The 13,113-nt window shown below is 49.6% G+C and overlaps 7 protein-coding genes across 7 annotated transcripts; 3 read left to right on the plus strand and 4 right to left on the minus strand.

Moving 5' to 3' along the window:
* Positions 1-350: 350 nt before the first annotated feature.
* Positions 351-1,263, plus strand: IAQ61_001942 (uncharacterized protein; the record flags this gene model as incomplete). The annotated part of the gene is made up of 3 exons (XM_066095332.1): positions 351-549; positions 612-959; positions 1,010-1,263. 3 exons carry the CDS (start codon positions 351-353, stop codon positions 1,261-1,263), a joined length of 801 nt encoding a protein of 266 aa, XP_065954816.1.
* A 1,850-nt stretch (positions 1,264-3,113) lies between these two features.
* On the plus strand, positions 3,114-4,124 carry HCR1 (Translation initiation factor 3 subunit J component; the record flags this gene model as incomplete). Its single annotated transcript, XM_003833754.2, has 3 exons — positions 3,114-3,132; positions 3,210-3,304; positions 3,396-4,124. The coding sequence occupies 3 exons, from the start codon at positions 3,114-3,116 to the stop codon at positions 4,122-4,124; spliced, it is 843 nt and encodes a 280-aa protein (XP_003833802.2).
* Positions 4,125-4,241: 117 nt separating this feature from the next.
* IAQ61_001944 (uncharacterized protein) lies at positions 4,242-4,445 on the minus strand (the record flags this gene model as incomplete). Its single annotated transcript, XM_066095333.1, has 1 exon — positions 4,242-4,445. One exon carries the CDS (start codon positions 4,443-4,445, stop codon positions 4,242-4,244), a length of 204 nt encoding a protein of 67 aa, XP_065954817.1.
* Positions 4,446-5,354: 909 nt separating this feature from the next.
* Positions 5,355-7,428, plus strand: HIS1 (ATP phosphoribosyltransferase (ATP-PRTase) (ATP-PRT)). The gene is made up of 3 exons (XM_003833755.2): positions 5,355-6,014; positions 6,070-6,729; positions 6,801-7,428. The coding sequence occupies exons 1-3, from the start codon at positions 5,879-5,881 to the stop codon at positions 7,037-7,039; spliced, it is 1,035 nt and encodes a 344-aa protein (XP_003833803.1). The 5' UTR covers positions 5,355-5,878; the 3' UTR covers positions 7,040-7,428.
* An 85-nt stretch (positions 7,429-7,513) lies between these two features.
* IAQ61_001947 (uncharacterized protein) lies at positions 7,514-8,089 on the minus strand (the record flags this gene model as incomplete). Its single annotated transcript, XM_003833756.1, has 1 exon — positions 7,514-8,089. The coding sequence occupies one exon, from the start codon at positions 8,087-8,089 to the stop codon at positions 7,514-7,516; it is 576 nt and encodes a 191-aa protein (XP_003833804.1).
* Positions 8,090-8,830: 741 nt separating this feature from the next.
* Positions 8,831-9,171, minus strand: IAQ61_001948 (uncharacterized protein; the record flags this gene model as incomplete). Its single annotated transcript, XM_066095334.1, has 3 exons — positions 8,831-8,957; positions 9,011-9,042; positions 9,091-9,171. The coding sequence occupies 3 exons, from the start codon at positions 9,169-9,171 to the stop codon at positions 8,831-8,833; spliced, it is 240 nt and encodes a 79-aa protein (XP_065954818.1).
* Positions 9,172-9,534: 363 nt separating this feature from the next.
* Positions 9,535-10,775, minus strand: IAQ61_001949 (uncharacterized protein; the record flags this gene model as incomplete). The annotated part of the gene is made up of 2 exons (XM_003833758.2): positions 9,535-10,289; positions 10,367-10,775. The coding sequence occupies 2 exons, from the start codon at positions 10,773-10,775 to the stop codon at positions 9,976-9,978; spliced, it is 723 nt and encodes a 240-aa protein (XP_003833806.1). The 3' UTR covers positions 9,535-9,975.
* Between the last annotated feature and the right edge of the window lie 2,338 nt (positions 10,776-13,113).

The raw sequence follows: 13,113 nt of genomic DNA on the forward strand, positions 1-13,113 counted from the left end.
CAAGAGTCTGTAGCGTGGAACCGAGATGGAGGGTGTTGCGGTGTTCGCTGCGAGGTACGAGCATGTTGGGTCACATGACCGCCAAGAAAAGAGGTCCAGTTCTAGGGCGGCACCGCGGCCTAACCTCCGGAGATGCCGTGCTCTTCTCCCAACACCGCAGGAACACACAACCCTACGAAAATCTCGCCGCGCTCTACGACCGGTCCCGAAGGTTGCGGAAAGGCAACAGAACCTCGAGACGCTAGAACAGCGAAGCTCCACAAACCGATCGAACGCGCACGCTGGAGCCCTCCTAGGCCCATACCCAGCAGGTATAATGGTACTCCAGGACTGGGTAAGCTCGGCGGGAGATGGAAGAAGACAAGGACCGACCAGGAGAGCGCGCGACAAACGCGACAGAGGTTGCATTAGGATATGGGCCCGAACAGGCCCTGCTGACAGGTAAAAGGTACATTGCCAAGATTAGAATAATCGCGACACTTTTAGACTGGAGTGGGCTTGTTTTGGCCCATGACCACCTGTTTAACCGTCGCTATGACGCTGGGTACGGTACTGTACCATAACGTCACCATTCCACTATATTGCCTAACCAGTGGCTATTCTTTGTGCAGACATGCCAAAGTTCGTGGAAGGACCTCAAACTGGGGTGTCTGGACCGAGTCTGGCAGAAGCCACCACGATCTCAACCTCCGAGCAGGAGCCTGAATCGGGAGACGACGTTCAGCCAACAGCGCGCAATGCTCAGGAATCCGACACCCAGACCGTGATGGGTGACCTAGGTACCTGCGTCGATAGGCCAATCGAAGCCGACGAATCAATGGTTGATATTGATGGCATTGCCTCTGTGGATTCGAGTGAGTGCCGTATGGACAAGGAAACGACCCTCGCGACATCACACACGACATCACGCTACCGGCATGCAAGCCGCGGCAGACTCAGTCTGACGCAGGAAATTTCAGGTACCGCAACTGCTTCCTTTGGGCCAAAATGTCGCTAACAGATGAATCAGACCTGCCCATATCAATCGATGGTGACGAACTTTCTGAATCGATCATCGTTGATGATAATGGAGGCGAAGCCATCATCATCCACTCTGACGACGAGATGGACTACGGCAATTCCCGTCACAGTCCCCGATGTAGAGTGTCTCGAGAACGGGTACCGCCACGGTCACGCGAGATGGTCAATTGGGCGTCCAAGGAGTACAAGGCTAGAAGTGCAGCCAATATCACCGCAGCGTGGAAGAAGTTGCGACAGCAGTAGAGAGTGATTTATGCTCAAACTGACCGGACACTTCACCAAATCTTAGAGCAGTTCGACGATGAAATCTCTGATGTGGTGAGATATGAACTGTGGAACAAAAAGTATCGGGAGGATGATGGCCGCAGGCTCCACAGGTGCTGGGCAACGTATGGGATAGTGAAGAGGGTGCGAGGATCTAGGACGAACATAAAACTTGTGCGCAGGTTCGGAGAGACGTTGCAACAGCTGCAAGAAGAGGAAGAAAGAGCATCAAGGTATTGTGCTTACTACGGACGACGGGGACAGAGGATTGTGACTACGTGCCCACATGAGGTCACTGATGGGGAGTTTTCTACATAACCTCATGGACTAGAGATAGCTACGTACACGGGCGAAGAAATTGGCATTGCATATCGCTGTTACGTGTAGTTGACCTGTGCCGGGGATTTGGCAGTGCTGGGAACTTAGAAGAACGGAGATGCAGGAATCGGAAATCGATTTCGATCACCACTGTAATTACGTATGAAATTTATAGGAATCACCGCAATAACCTCAAATCAAAAGCTAGAGCTTGACTCCGTAGCTGCCCACGTTCAGTTACGCATGTAATTCTGCGTCGTTGCATTGCCAACATCACTTCAACTAAGCTATAGATGGTTAGCATAAGCGTCAGCCAATCAGCACCAGTTTGCTGGCACAAACTGTCAGCCCGTCGACCGTCTGTGCCGGTGAACGGGTACTGATTGGCTGGCAACTCTTGACAATCCTGTTAAACGCTTCAAGTCCCGGTTCTTCTCTTTGTGACGCTCACCAGCGTTCCTGGTCATCGTGTGCTTGTCGGTTCCTCGCCTCATTTCTCTGTGACTGCGCTTGTCGGCTGTTGGGTTTAGCTTTACTTGGCATTAGGAGAAGCTGACTGCGTACGGATGTAGCTGCTCGTTATGCGAGGTCAAACCATCGTCGGAGTCGGTTGTGGTGTTGGTCATGTGACGCGCGCAATCAGTCGGCCTGGGGTCAAACGCCCGCCAAGACCGAACGTCTAATCCAGCTGAGAATCAACGGTCCATCGCAAGCGCCCACTACGTCGCGCATAGGAGTGATAACGTGATCCATCACCGAGCGCCCACCCCCACTAAGCGCCCACCAACACCAAAATCACAGTTAGGGTCTAATATAAGTAGACCTAACCCTAACCTAACTATATCTATTTACTACCTAGTACTTAGTACAATACTTTACCTAATCTTTACTTATAAAATTCCTAGCTATTTTAGTTATAAAATTTTAAATATTAGTTTATATATAGGGTAATCCTAATTTAAAAAGCTCTTTAATATACTATATAAGCTTATTTCCTTATATAGTATTAAATATTTAACTATTTAATAAAGTAATAGTATATATCTACTAAGTTTTCTAGTAATATTTAGATATAGTTAACTATAAGTAATTATACTTTATTACTATTTTTAAATATATATAATCTTTTTTAAAAGTTAAAGATCTAATTACTATAAGTATATTATTAATAGATGCTATAGTTATTAAGAACTTTAGTGTTAAAAATTTAGTAATTTTGGTGTTAGTGGGCGCTCGGTAGGGGTGGGCGCTCGGTAGGGGTGGGCGCTCGGTAGGGGTGGGCGCTCGGTGGTGGATCACGTAAATTTTTCGATCGGAAGCGAGACGTCGAAACACCGAGCTCAACCATGAGGACAATGTCAACCTGACTGCACCGCCCAGAGTCTCCGCCATCACACCAACATATTGATATTCTATACATTCTGCACAGTTGTAGATCCCCACCCCACACAACAGCACTGTTACACACACCTTTTGGACTGTCCACCCAACCCAAAGCACTCACCGCAGATATGGCGCCTGGCAAATGGGGTACGTCATGTCCGTCGTGGACCGAGCCTCACGAATATTCGAGTTGCGCATCCAGTACTAACATCGACAAATGTCAGATGACGAAGAGTCTGGCAGTGCATCCGACACTTCACCTGCAGCTGCACCCATCGCACGCCGCAGCAAATTCGACGACGAGGAAGAAGATGATGATGTGCGTCAGCCACCATGCCCCGCGCCTACTCGGCTTTTTTTTTACCCCGCCATACCACCAATACAACAGAACACACTGACCCAAGGTCTAGGTCCTAGAATCATGGGACGCTGCAGAGGATTCCGAGGTCGAGCGCGAAAAGGCAAAGAAAGCGGCCGAGGCAAAGGCAAAGGCTGAGGCAGAGGCCAAGGCCAACCACAAGTCCAAGGCACAAAGGATCGAGGAGCACAGACAGGCAGCCCTGCGCCGGCGGCAGATGGATGCGGATTACGAGTCGGAAGAAGAGGATGAAGCCGAGCGACGCGCTCGTCTGCGACAACAGGAGATTGATGGTTCGCGCGCCCAGGCAGAGGAGCTCTTCGGTGATCTGGCTATTGGCAAGAAGAAGACTGGCAAGGCCATCACCGTCACCGACGAGAACGAGCCTGGCAAGGCCATCGACTTGAGCAGCCTCTCCATCTTCAACCCCCACACCAAGGACCAGTTTACCAAGCTCCGCGAGACGCTCACACCACTCATTGCTGCTAACTCCAAGAAGGGTCCATACACTCTCTTCCTTCAGGAATTCGTCAAGCAAATCTCAAAGGACCTGCCAAGTGAGCAGATCAAGAAGATTGCAAGTGGCCTGACCACACTCAGCAATGAGAAGATGAAGGAAGAGAAAGCTGCAGAGAAGGGTGGAAAGAAGACCAAGGCGGCCAAGACGAAGACTACGCTCAACGCTGCACGCGACGTTGGCGTCAGGGCGGACACGAGTGCCTATGATGACGACTTTGGCGAGTATGTATACATCTCATCCAAAATGTTGATATCAAACTAACGAGTATGCAGTGATGACTTCATGTGAGGAGAAACAGGTCCATCTTCGCTTGCTACTCCCCATAATCCGTCGTGCCCAGCACGAGACGCGGCGCCCGGTAAAACGCACACTGCTTACCTACGGCTCACCGGACGTTGAGCCATGCTTAACATCTAAGCAGTTGGACTCATGATTGCTTTCTATTTCAAACGACACCCACTGTTTCTTGGCTGCTTCTACCGTCTTGGTTGTCCATATTGCTGGTGCTAGAGCGTCATCATTTGCATGCTTGGGAGTGTGCGCATGGGATCTGGATGGTAGATACTTGTAGACAGCTAGCATCTTGAACACTGTTACACAAACCGTTCGTTCAGTTACTTGCCCGCGTGCCGCCTCTAGCTAGAAGTACTTGAGTCTTCTTACATTACGAAATGAAGGTTGTGTATGGTCGCAGCTACTCTCTACAATAGGCTAGAGACGATGTTTCTTTATGGCTTAGAGTAGATTTTCACATGCCAACATCATTCAGGTCTAAGGATCATAATGGTTAGGTAGAAACCTCTTGGGCCTGGTACAATCCACACCTCTGCCACGTCTCCACAGAGCAAAAAAACAAATGGACCATTACGCCCACCCACCACTGATAGAGGCAAAAGAATGTTTCTCCTTGCATCCTCCGAGAGTCGAACTCGGGCCAATTGCTTGGAAGGCAATTATCCTACCGTTGGACCAAGAATGCTTTGATGAGTAATCCATGGATTAGTCGTTATAATTATTAGCATGGATAGTCAATCACGGTAGGCATCAACCAAGAAGGTTCCTACACTGATACAAAAAGGAAACTCTACATGGAAGATGCACAGTACTGTGCACAGTGATAGAAATACTTGGGTCCAGTCAGACAGGGTTAGTATGGGTGGAGTGTACTAATCTGCTTTTTGTTTCATTTCCCCCCAAAACCAACGCTTATCGAGTTCAGGTACCAAGGCCCCAGAATGAGATGCCACAGCAATAATGTTGTACAGCAGGATCAAAGTATGTCGAATCTCTTCATCGACGAGTCAAGTCTGACCATCGAGTGGTATGAGTCTGATCGGAGACTTCTGACGAGATTAGGTAGGTACTGTACGTAGATTATTGCCTTTCGTGACCGCCTTCCTCCATGTCGGAAGGGCGGAAGGGCGGGGCATTGCCACCCAACTTTTTCTTGGGATGACTGAACGTCCTAGAGTAGAGTACTCCTCATGTCTCTTCGATTTGAAGCTGCAATTCGGCCATATTAGGCATGGCCATTGCATGGTCATCCTAGTACATCTGTGTCGCCAAGATCTCAGTCCCCGTTCCAAGGTTACCAGAGCAAGAGCCATTGGCTTGATGCACGTGCAACACTACCCCTCATTGAGTCACTCCAGAGTAACTACTTGCATAGACGCGCCGCGATCTCCTCGTGCCAAAAGTTGTACACCACAAAACGACACACCAAACCCACGCAGCTGCATCCCGCGCACACAGCATCCTCCACAGCAGCTCTGTTTGCCCAATTGGATCATTCAACCCGCGCATTTGGCCTTGGACCTTGATTTGTCGTTCAAGTCTATTTCAAGGCCAAGGTACCTGTCAAGTACAAGTGTGACAGGGAGTGAAGCGTACCATCTCCAAACCCCCAGATTGCGTGCTTAAATAAGAAGAATGGATCTCGTCAACTCGTACGTGCATCCTTCTTTATTCTGGCTTTCTTCCCTTCCCCACATAGACCGCACTGTCCGCATATAACCATGGGATACACCAATGGCGCTACAAGTTCCGAAGAAAATCTGCAGCGAGAACGCGCGGGTAGTAGAAGTCTACCCTTTCTGACTGACACTTTGGGATACAGTCTTAACGATCGGTTACTCTTTGCAGTTCCCAAGAGTAGGTCAAGGCAAGCTTTCGACCATATCACACTGAGTACTCACAACCTACGCAGAGGGCCGTCTTCACCAAGTCTGCCTTGACCTCCTCCACGGTTCAGACATCCAATTCCACCGCCACTCACGCCTCGACATTGCGCTCGTCAAGAACCTCCCGCTCGCGCTCGTCTTCCTCCCCGCGGCCGACATCCCCACGTTCGTCGGCGAAGGCCGTGTAGACTTGGGCATAACGGGCCGCGATCAAGTCGCCGAACACGAGTGCGTAGTACCTCCCACCGCGACACAGGGTGTAGAAGAAGTGCTAGACCTCGACTTCGGCAAATGCAGCCTGCAAGTCCAAGTCCCAGCAAAGGGCGACCTGACCAAGCCTGAAGACCTCATTGGCAAGAACGTCGTCACGAGCTTCACAAACCTCACTGAGCAATACTTCCGGAAACTCGAGGCGGAGCAGGCTGGCAACACAAACGGTGCGGCCAACGGCGATGCAAAACTAAAGACCGTTATCAAATACGTCGGCGGCAGTGTCGAAGCAGCATGCGCCCTCGGTGTCGCAGACGGAATCGTCGATCTCGTTGAATCGGGCGAGACGATGCGCGCAGCAGGTCTAAAGGCGATTTCCACAGTCGTTTCCTCGAGCGCCATTCTCATCAAGTCAAAACATCCCTCTGATCCTAAGCTGGTTGAGCTGATTACCGCGAGGATAAAGGGTGTAATCAGTACGTTCTTTTCTGAACCCTTTCTCTTTCATCCTCCTCTCACTCTTCCTGCCATACTCACATTTACCCAGCTGCGCAAAAGTACGTCCTCTGCACATACAACATCGAACGATCCAACCTCGAGGCCGCACGCAAGGTCACGCCGGGCCGTCGCGCGCCCACAGTCAACGCGTTAGAGGAGGATGGCTGGTTGGCGGTGCAGGCCATGGTGCTCAGGAAGGATATCGCAATTGCCATGGATAAGTTGACGGAGATTGGGGCGAGTGATTTGATCGTTACCAAGATTGAAAATTCGAGAACGGGAGACTGATTTCGTTGGTGTAGTGCGGGGTGGTGAAATGAAATAAATGACTGGTAAAATATTAACCAAAGCATATTAACCCTTTGGAGATTTGAAATTTCCTGTAACTTGAGTTTATGTCTACTGTCAAGGGCGATGGGTATGGAGATGGGGGTTACTCCATCCCCTCTTTGTTTCAGGAGAAATTTGTGTTGGATATCTGCGAATCTGCGTGTAGAAGAACTTGTTTCTTTTCCTTGATTTTTGGACTCACTTCTACAGCTCTGTAGCATGAATGGATTACTATCATGTTCAACACTTCAAAAAGCAGGGGGCTTGTTTATTTTGAAATTCAACTCTTCATTCACTTCAGACTACGAAAACACCATTGCTATGCCATGCATCATACCCATTCATAACCATCCCCAATCACTATCCTCTAATATCATTACTCCGCCGTATCATATCCATCATAACCTCTCATCATTACTGACCAAACACCCTTCACGAGATGTTAACCTTCTTCGACTGCGGCGCCGCCGACTTGGGCACCACGATGCTCAAAATACCATTCTTCAAGCTAGCCTTGACAGCATCCTGATCCACACGAGCAGGGAAAGCAAAGCTGCGGTGGAACTCTCCAACCGAGCGCTCGCTAACCCAGTAGCGCGCCTGATTCTCATTGCGCTTGGCTACATCCTTCTGGCCAGACTGGGTAGCCACCTTGTTCTTGTCGGCCGATTCATCTTCCACCTTGGCCTGGAGTTTCTTCTGTTCGCCCTCGCCGCCCTCGATGAAGCCCTGGGGCCGCTGGCCCTCTTCACGCGTGTACTCGTGGCGGCCGGAGATGGTGATTGTGTTGTTGTCCGTCCATTCAATGTTGATGTCCTTTTGCTCGATGCCGGGTAGCTCGCCGTGCAGTTCGTACGCGTCCTTTGTTTCCTTGACGTCGAATTTCGGGGTGAAGGAGCGCGCGGATTGGAATTCCCGGTCTAGGTTGCGGAAGGCCTGGCGGTCGTATTCGTCGAAGAGACGGAAGATGGGGGCGAATTCCTGGGTGAAGCGTGGGAAGAGAGACATGTTTGCGGTTGGTTGTGTGGTTGAAAAAGGACGAGTTGTGGTTGTGATTGTTGGCTTGGTGATGGTAGTAGTTCTTGCTTTGAGATGGCGTGGAGCGCGGTTGAGTGTTGTGCGTAAAGCTTGCATAGACGATTTGATTACTGTTGTTCTGATGAGGATAATTTAGACACGAAGTCGATGCATTTTTATATTCAAAACATGGCATTCTCGAAATTTCCTGGTCGTTGCTCAAGCACCGTCGTGATGAGGTATCGTGATGTTCGGAGTTAGTTCGGGAGTTTTCTAGAGCTTTCCATTCTCGCCCTCACGCTGCCAGCTGGCACCAGCACCATCTCGATCGAAGAACATGACGTGAAAATGAGTAAATGGTGACATTTTCTTCATGGCAGAAGTCATGATCATCGCGTCTGCGAATATTCTCGCGACTGCAAGACCACGCTGCCAGTGTCTAGTGGTCAAATCCGGTCACGTGAGGCTGTGTTCGACCTGCAGTCGTCTGACTGACGTTGGTGTGCACAGCAGTATAGCGTGTTCACTGAGATTCAAGGGAAGGAAAAGAACCATCAGGAAAGCTCCTCCGAAGGATCCGAGTCTAGCGCGATGCCATCAAGTCGAATTGTCGCTACAGTACCATGGCGCTCTTCCAATACTCTGAGAGTTTCCTACTGGACATCATCTGCTCAACTTGGTCTCATCTTTTGCATGTCCAGCGAAACTTCACTCTTTCCTACAATACCAGCATCATCGACGGATATCCCGGATTCCTGGGTCTGACCATGATTCCAGCTGGTTTCGGCCTCTCCGAAGTAGGTACTCAATCGTGCCAAAGTCTTTCTTGCCGACATTAAGATGCTTGTGAAATTCGGCCCTGGCACTCAATCAGCTTCAGCTCAGCGATGGTCAAAGGAGCTGCTGCCATACCGTGCAAAGTCGCGAAAGTGCGATTTTGTATCCTACCACTTGTTAGCCATGTGAATCTTGATGGTGGTGAGAATACGTGCATCTGGCTTTTGCCTCACAGCCCGCAAGCATTGTCGATAAAGCGACAAGACGTCTTTCTGTAGGCCTGATAATCTCACCATGTTCTACTGTGAACCTGTAAGCCGCGAACAGAACGAGTGGTGTAGAGGAGAGAGACCGAGGCCAGACGCTACAGTGCCACCATGTCAAAATCGTCCGTGCTTCAGGAACCGAAACATGAGCTAGCGGCAATGGATGACGACCTTATCGTAACGTCAATGAGAGCATCGTACTGTGTACTCCTCACTCTTCGATCAGTAGCAGCCCTCCAGTTTGTGTAGCAATGTTACACAAGCGGGATCGAGAAGGAAGGTGGTTATTTCGGGCTTACGGACAGCTGCAGCCCCGCCTCCTGCACCCTACTAGCTGATTGCCAAAGAACCTTTCCCGCCACCTTCTGTGCAAATACATAGGCAGCTCTGACGCTCCGGACTTCACTTTACAATTGTACATCCTTATCAATCATTATGTTCAGAACTCCGTCCGTCTCCCCGTTCCTACTAAAAATGGCACCTCAAAATCTAGGTGCATTTCACAAGCGAAGATTAGGGTTCGTCGAAAGCGAAATGTTTCTTAACTTCGAGATTCATGATTACACTAGAAGTGAAGCTGAGTATACAACTACTTAATAGCAAATGAAGGACTGCCAAGAATTTGGCCACGATGCTGCTCGGTAGTGTACTCATCAGAATGCAGAGCTCTGCAAGCCATGCTATATCAGATGAAAGAGCATAGGAGCCTACGCCCCAAGAATCATATGATGATATGAAATACAGAAAAAGAAGGCAACGTGAAACTGGCCAGCAGTTGGACAATAACTTTGATCAAAACTTCCTGGCAAGGTAAATCACGGACGCTACCGCCATTCATGACACCGGAGTCCGAAAATGCTCGCTATTCCCATGGGAAACCGTAGAATTAGCCAGCTTCTCCTCGACATGCCTGCTTTCTGACATGGTGTTGATGGAAGACCACGGACCATCAAGTCCAGGCAATTGTGCGAACACATGCGTATCTCCTTCAGTCGTGTATACAGACATAGGTGGTGTTGTGTGACTAACCGAGAATGCGGTTTGCACATGATTTGAACGCTCACGGGCCTCGTCTGGATGATTCAAGTACTCGACTGCGTTGATATCTGGGGCGGATGCTCGTGTAGGAGAAGGTTCGCTTGGTTGGTCTGTTTTTGTCAGTCCCAGCTCGAAGAAGGGAACTATGTTTCTTGCTGCCAAGTTGGGGGTGACTTTGAGGACGTACCGTCCGTGCTCCTCATGTTCCGACCATTTTTATGCTGGTGATAGAACAGCTTGTACTCTGGGGCAGTGAGGTAGACAATGTCTACCAATCGAGGGCGTCCACGAGACGTAAGATGGCCCTCTTCGATCATACCGCTATCCACACCAGTCTGCTCTCGCATTGAGGCGTCCGAAATTGTCCGAGCCAGGGGATAAGTGGGCAAAGATGCCTCATCAGTAAAATTCTCGATGCTGGCAGGCCAAGAATCTGGTTCAGGGGTATCAATCAAATGGGAACCTATTGAAATGTACAAAGTGGAGTCCTGGCGTGCCTTTGGGGGCGGCGTAGATGGTGGCTGTAAGATGTGATGCTGCTCACGAGCGAGAACCTTAGCCGGATGGACATCTGACAATGTGGAGCTCGAAGGCATGGTGTCTCACGATAGAAAAGGGCATGCAGGGCGTACGCGGCGGGGGATCAGAGCTAAGATTCTGACACCAGTATGCGGCTCGTTGCAGGACACAGTTGAAGGTACAAAGAGTCTGACCAGAATTTAGCTTCGCGTGGTACAGCTGATGGGAAAGAGTGTGATCAAGTTCTCATTAGGGTATGGCTAATGGACTCCGTCGGTGACGAGTTATTTCAGTGTGCAGATGAGAGCTAATGTACCGTGATATATCAAGATGGAGACTGTACTAAAAGCACTACGAAACATGACCAGCTTTGGGCGGCATGCAGACGACGCACCTGTGGCTATGCACAGAACGACATGTTTTCGGTATCGTCAATCCTCTCCCATGGTCTTCTACGTCAAGGCATGAGCAATCTCTGTTAAAAGAAGAAATGCATGCTCGGAGCTTCCGTTCATAGCACATGGATGTTATTCCACTAATATGGTTGTTGGATTGATCTCGTTTGGGCTGACCCTGCGAGGGTACGCTTACCCAAACCGAGTAATGGTGCCTACTAGGCTTGTCATTAGGCGAGTTATTCGACTGGATGGGACCATTCAGCCAGCGAATGGAGAAAAGCAATCTATAGTGCTCGACAATTCGGGATCCCCAGTGTGCCTATTCGCGAGATAATCCAAGAAGCGGTGGAAGCCCCTACCGTAGCGGAGGTTTTCCGCTTGTACCGTAGCCAGGATGCATTTCTTTGCAACCATCATGAAATTAATGGAAAAGGTCATTCCCCATCTTCTACAGTTTATCCCTACCGCAGGATACTTCTTGTCTGCTGATGAATGGGCACGTAGACTGACAAATCTGCTTATATGTTGACCGCAGATCCAACAGGGTTTACCTAAGCGCCGGGATATGCATGTCGTTCATACTTGACTATTTTAACTGATCGAGTTACCCAAGGCGCTGGAAGAATGTGCGGTAGGGCAAGCCATCCATCCTGAACACCACCGTCGTGGGTCCCGTCGTCATCTATCCGTGCACTGCAATCCTGAACGTTCTGCTGGGTTGCGATGTTCAATGGGTCCAGGATGTTCATGGGAAAATGTTGTCATCAAAACTACCCAGAGCGGTTTGGAGAATCCAAACAAAAAGTCCAGAGCATTGACATCACCAGTGACAGCGCGAGGGATCATCGTGGCGATAGACATATAGTAAACCGCAGTCGGTAGAGCAATCATAGTCTCTACATTTGCTTGCAAAGATCACATCTACTGCCAGGAGATATCTGCAACATGATGCCTGTCTTGTGGGGGGCGGTGTACTGCACAAGGCTGAAAAACGTACCTTGACCGCTGCCACTGAAGACCCCACTCGACTCGGTCTGCAAGCATCTCTTTTAGGCGATGTTCCGGATTGCATAGAATATCTTCTGAGAGCTTTCCAGCTTGCTTGGAGAAATGAAAATCCTACAGCCCAGAGGATTCGGTGTGCAGGATCACGCAGGTTTTCCTTGACCGGAAACGTGTGCCCTGCAAGCGATCTGCAGCATCGGGGAGCCGAAATCATTTTAGCGCAGAAGACGAGAGGAAAAGCCATTTAAGGTTGCATCTAAAGATGTGCTGGTTGTTGAGCGGTGTGAGCCTGTCTGACAACCATTGAGCCGCAGTCAGCCTAGGTCGTTGAATCGCCAGCGTGAAGTGACCAGAGGACATTGAAGTCGCGGTTGAAGATGCGACCGGGTAGATTATACCCTCAAAACATCCCTTCTCAACCCTCAAGAGCACAGCGAAGAGTTTCTATCGGTCACAACAATGTTCGACAGTCAGGTCATGTGATCGTCGACGATGATGCTCTTGAATTCGAACATGGTCAAAAAAAGGTAAAATTGCAGTCTAGAAACCCTGCAAAGTAGCAGCCCAGAATGACTTCATGCGAAATTTCCTGCAGGATGTAGTACAAAAAGTTCGGCAGCTCCGTTCGGCGTCGTTTGCTTTTACTGGTTCCCTTACTTGTGCCTCAGCCTTGCAGGTAGGCTGAGGCAGTTGAACCCCGTTGGCCCAATAATATCTCGGTTTATTTAATCGACAATAAAGCAAGCAATCGGGATCATCGGTTTCCAAAAGAGGTCAATTTACAGCTGATTCAATCTTGTCCACTGATTGGAGCTGCGATTCGCATATGTAGCTTGGATTGCCACCAGGCGGAGCAATGCATTAGTGTAAAATAAGTGATAAGGATCTACCAAGCGCATTACTTTGCGCGGTTTGATTTAGACGAGCTGCTCGGATCGAGAGTCATTCTTCTCAATCTCGTTCCTGGTTCGGCGAAGAACTGATGGTCGGCAATATGTTGTGACGGAGTTCG

Source organism: Plenodomus lingam (genome assembly GCF_022343315.1).
Source record: "Plenodomus lingam strain CAN1 chromosome Unknown contig_13, whole genome shotgun sequence".
Lineage (NCBI taxonomy): Eukaryota > Fungi > Ascomycota > Dothideomycetes > Pleosporales > Leptosphaeriaceae > Plenodomus > Plenodomus lingam.

Bases quoted from the DNA above. Each gene is read 5' to 3' on its own strand.
- HIS1 (XM_003833755.2), top strand. From the start codon at position 5,879: ATGGGATACACCAATGGCGCTACAAGTTCCGAAGAAAATCTGCAGCGA. The intron at 6,015-6,069 runs GTAGGTCAAGGC...CAACCTACGCAG, and splicing joins ACTCTTTGCAGTTCCCAAGA to AGGGCCGTCTTCACCAAGTC. The intron at 6,730-6,800 runs GTACGTTCTTTT...ACATTTACCCAG, and splicing joins GAGGATAAAGGGTGTAATCA to CTGCGCAAAAGTACGTCCTC.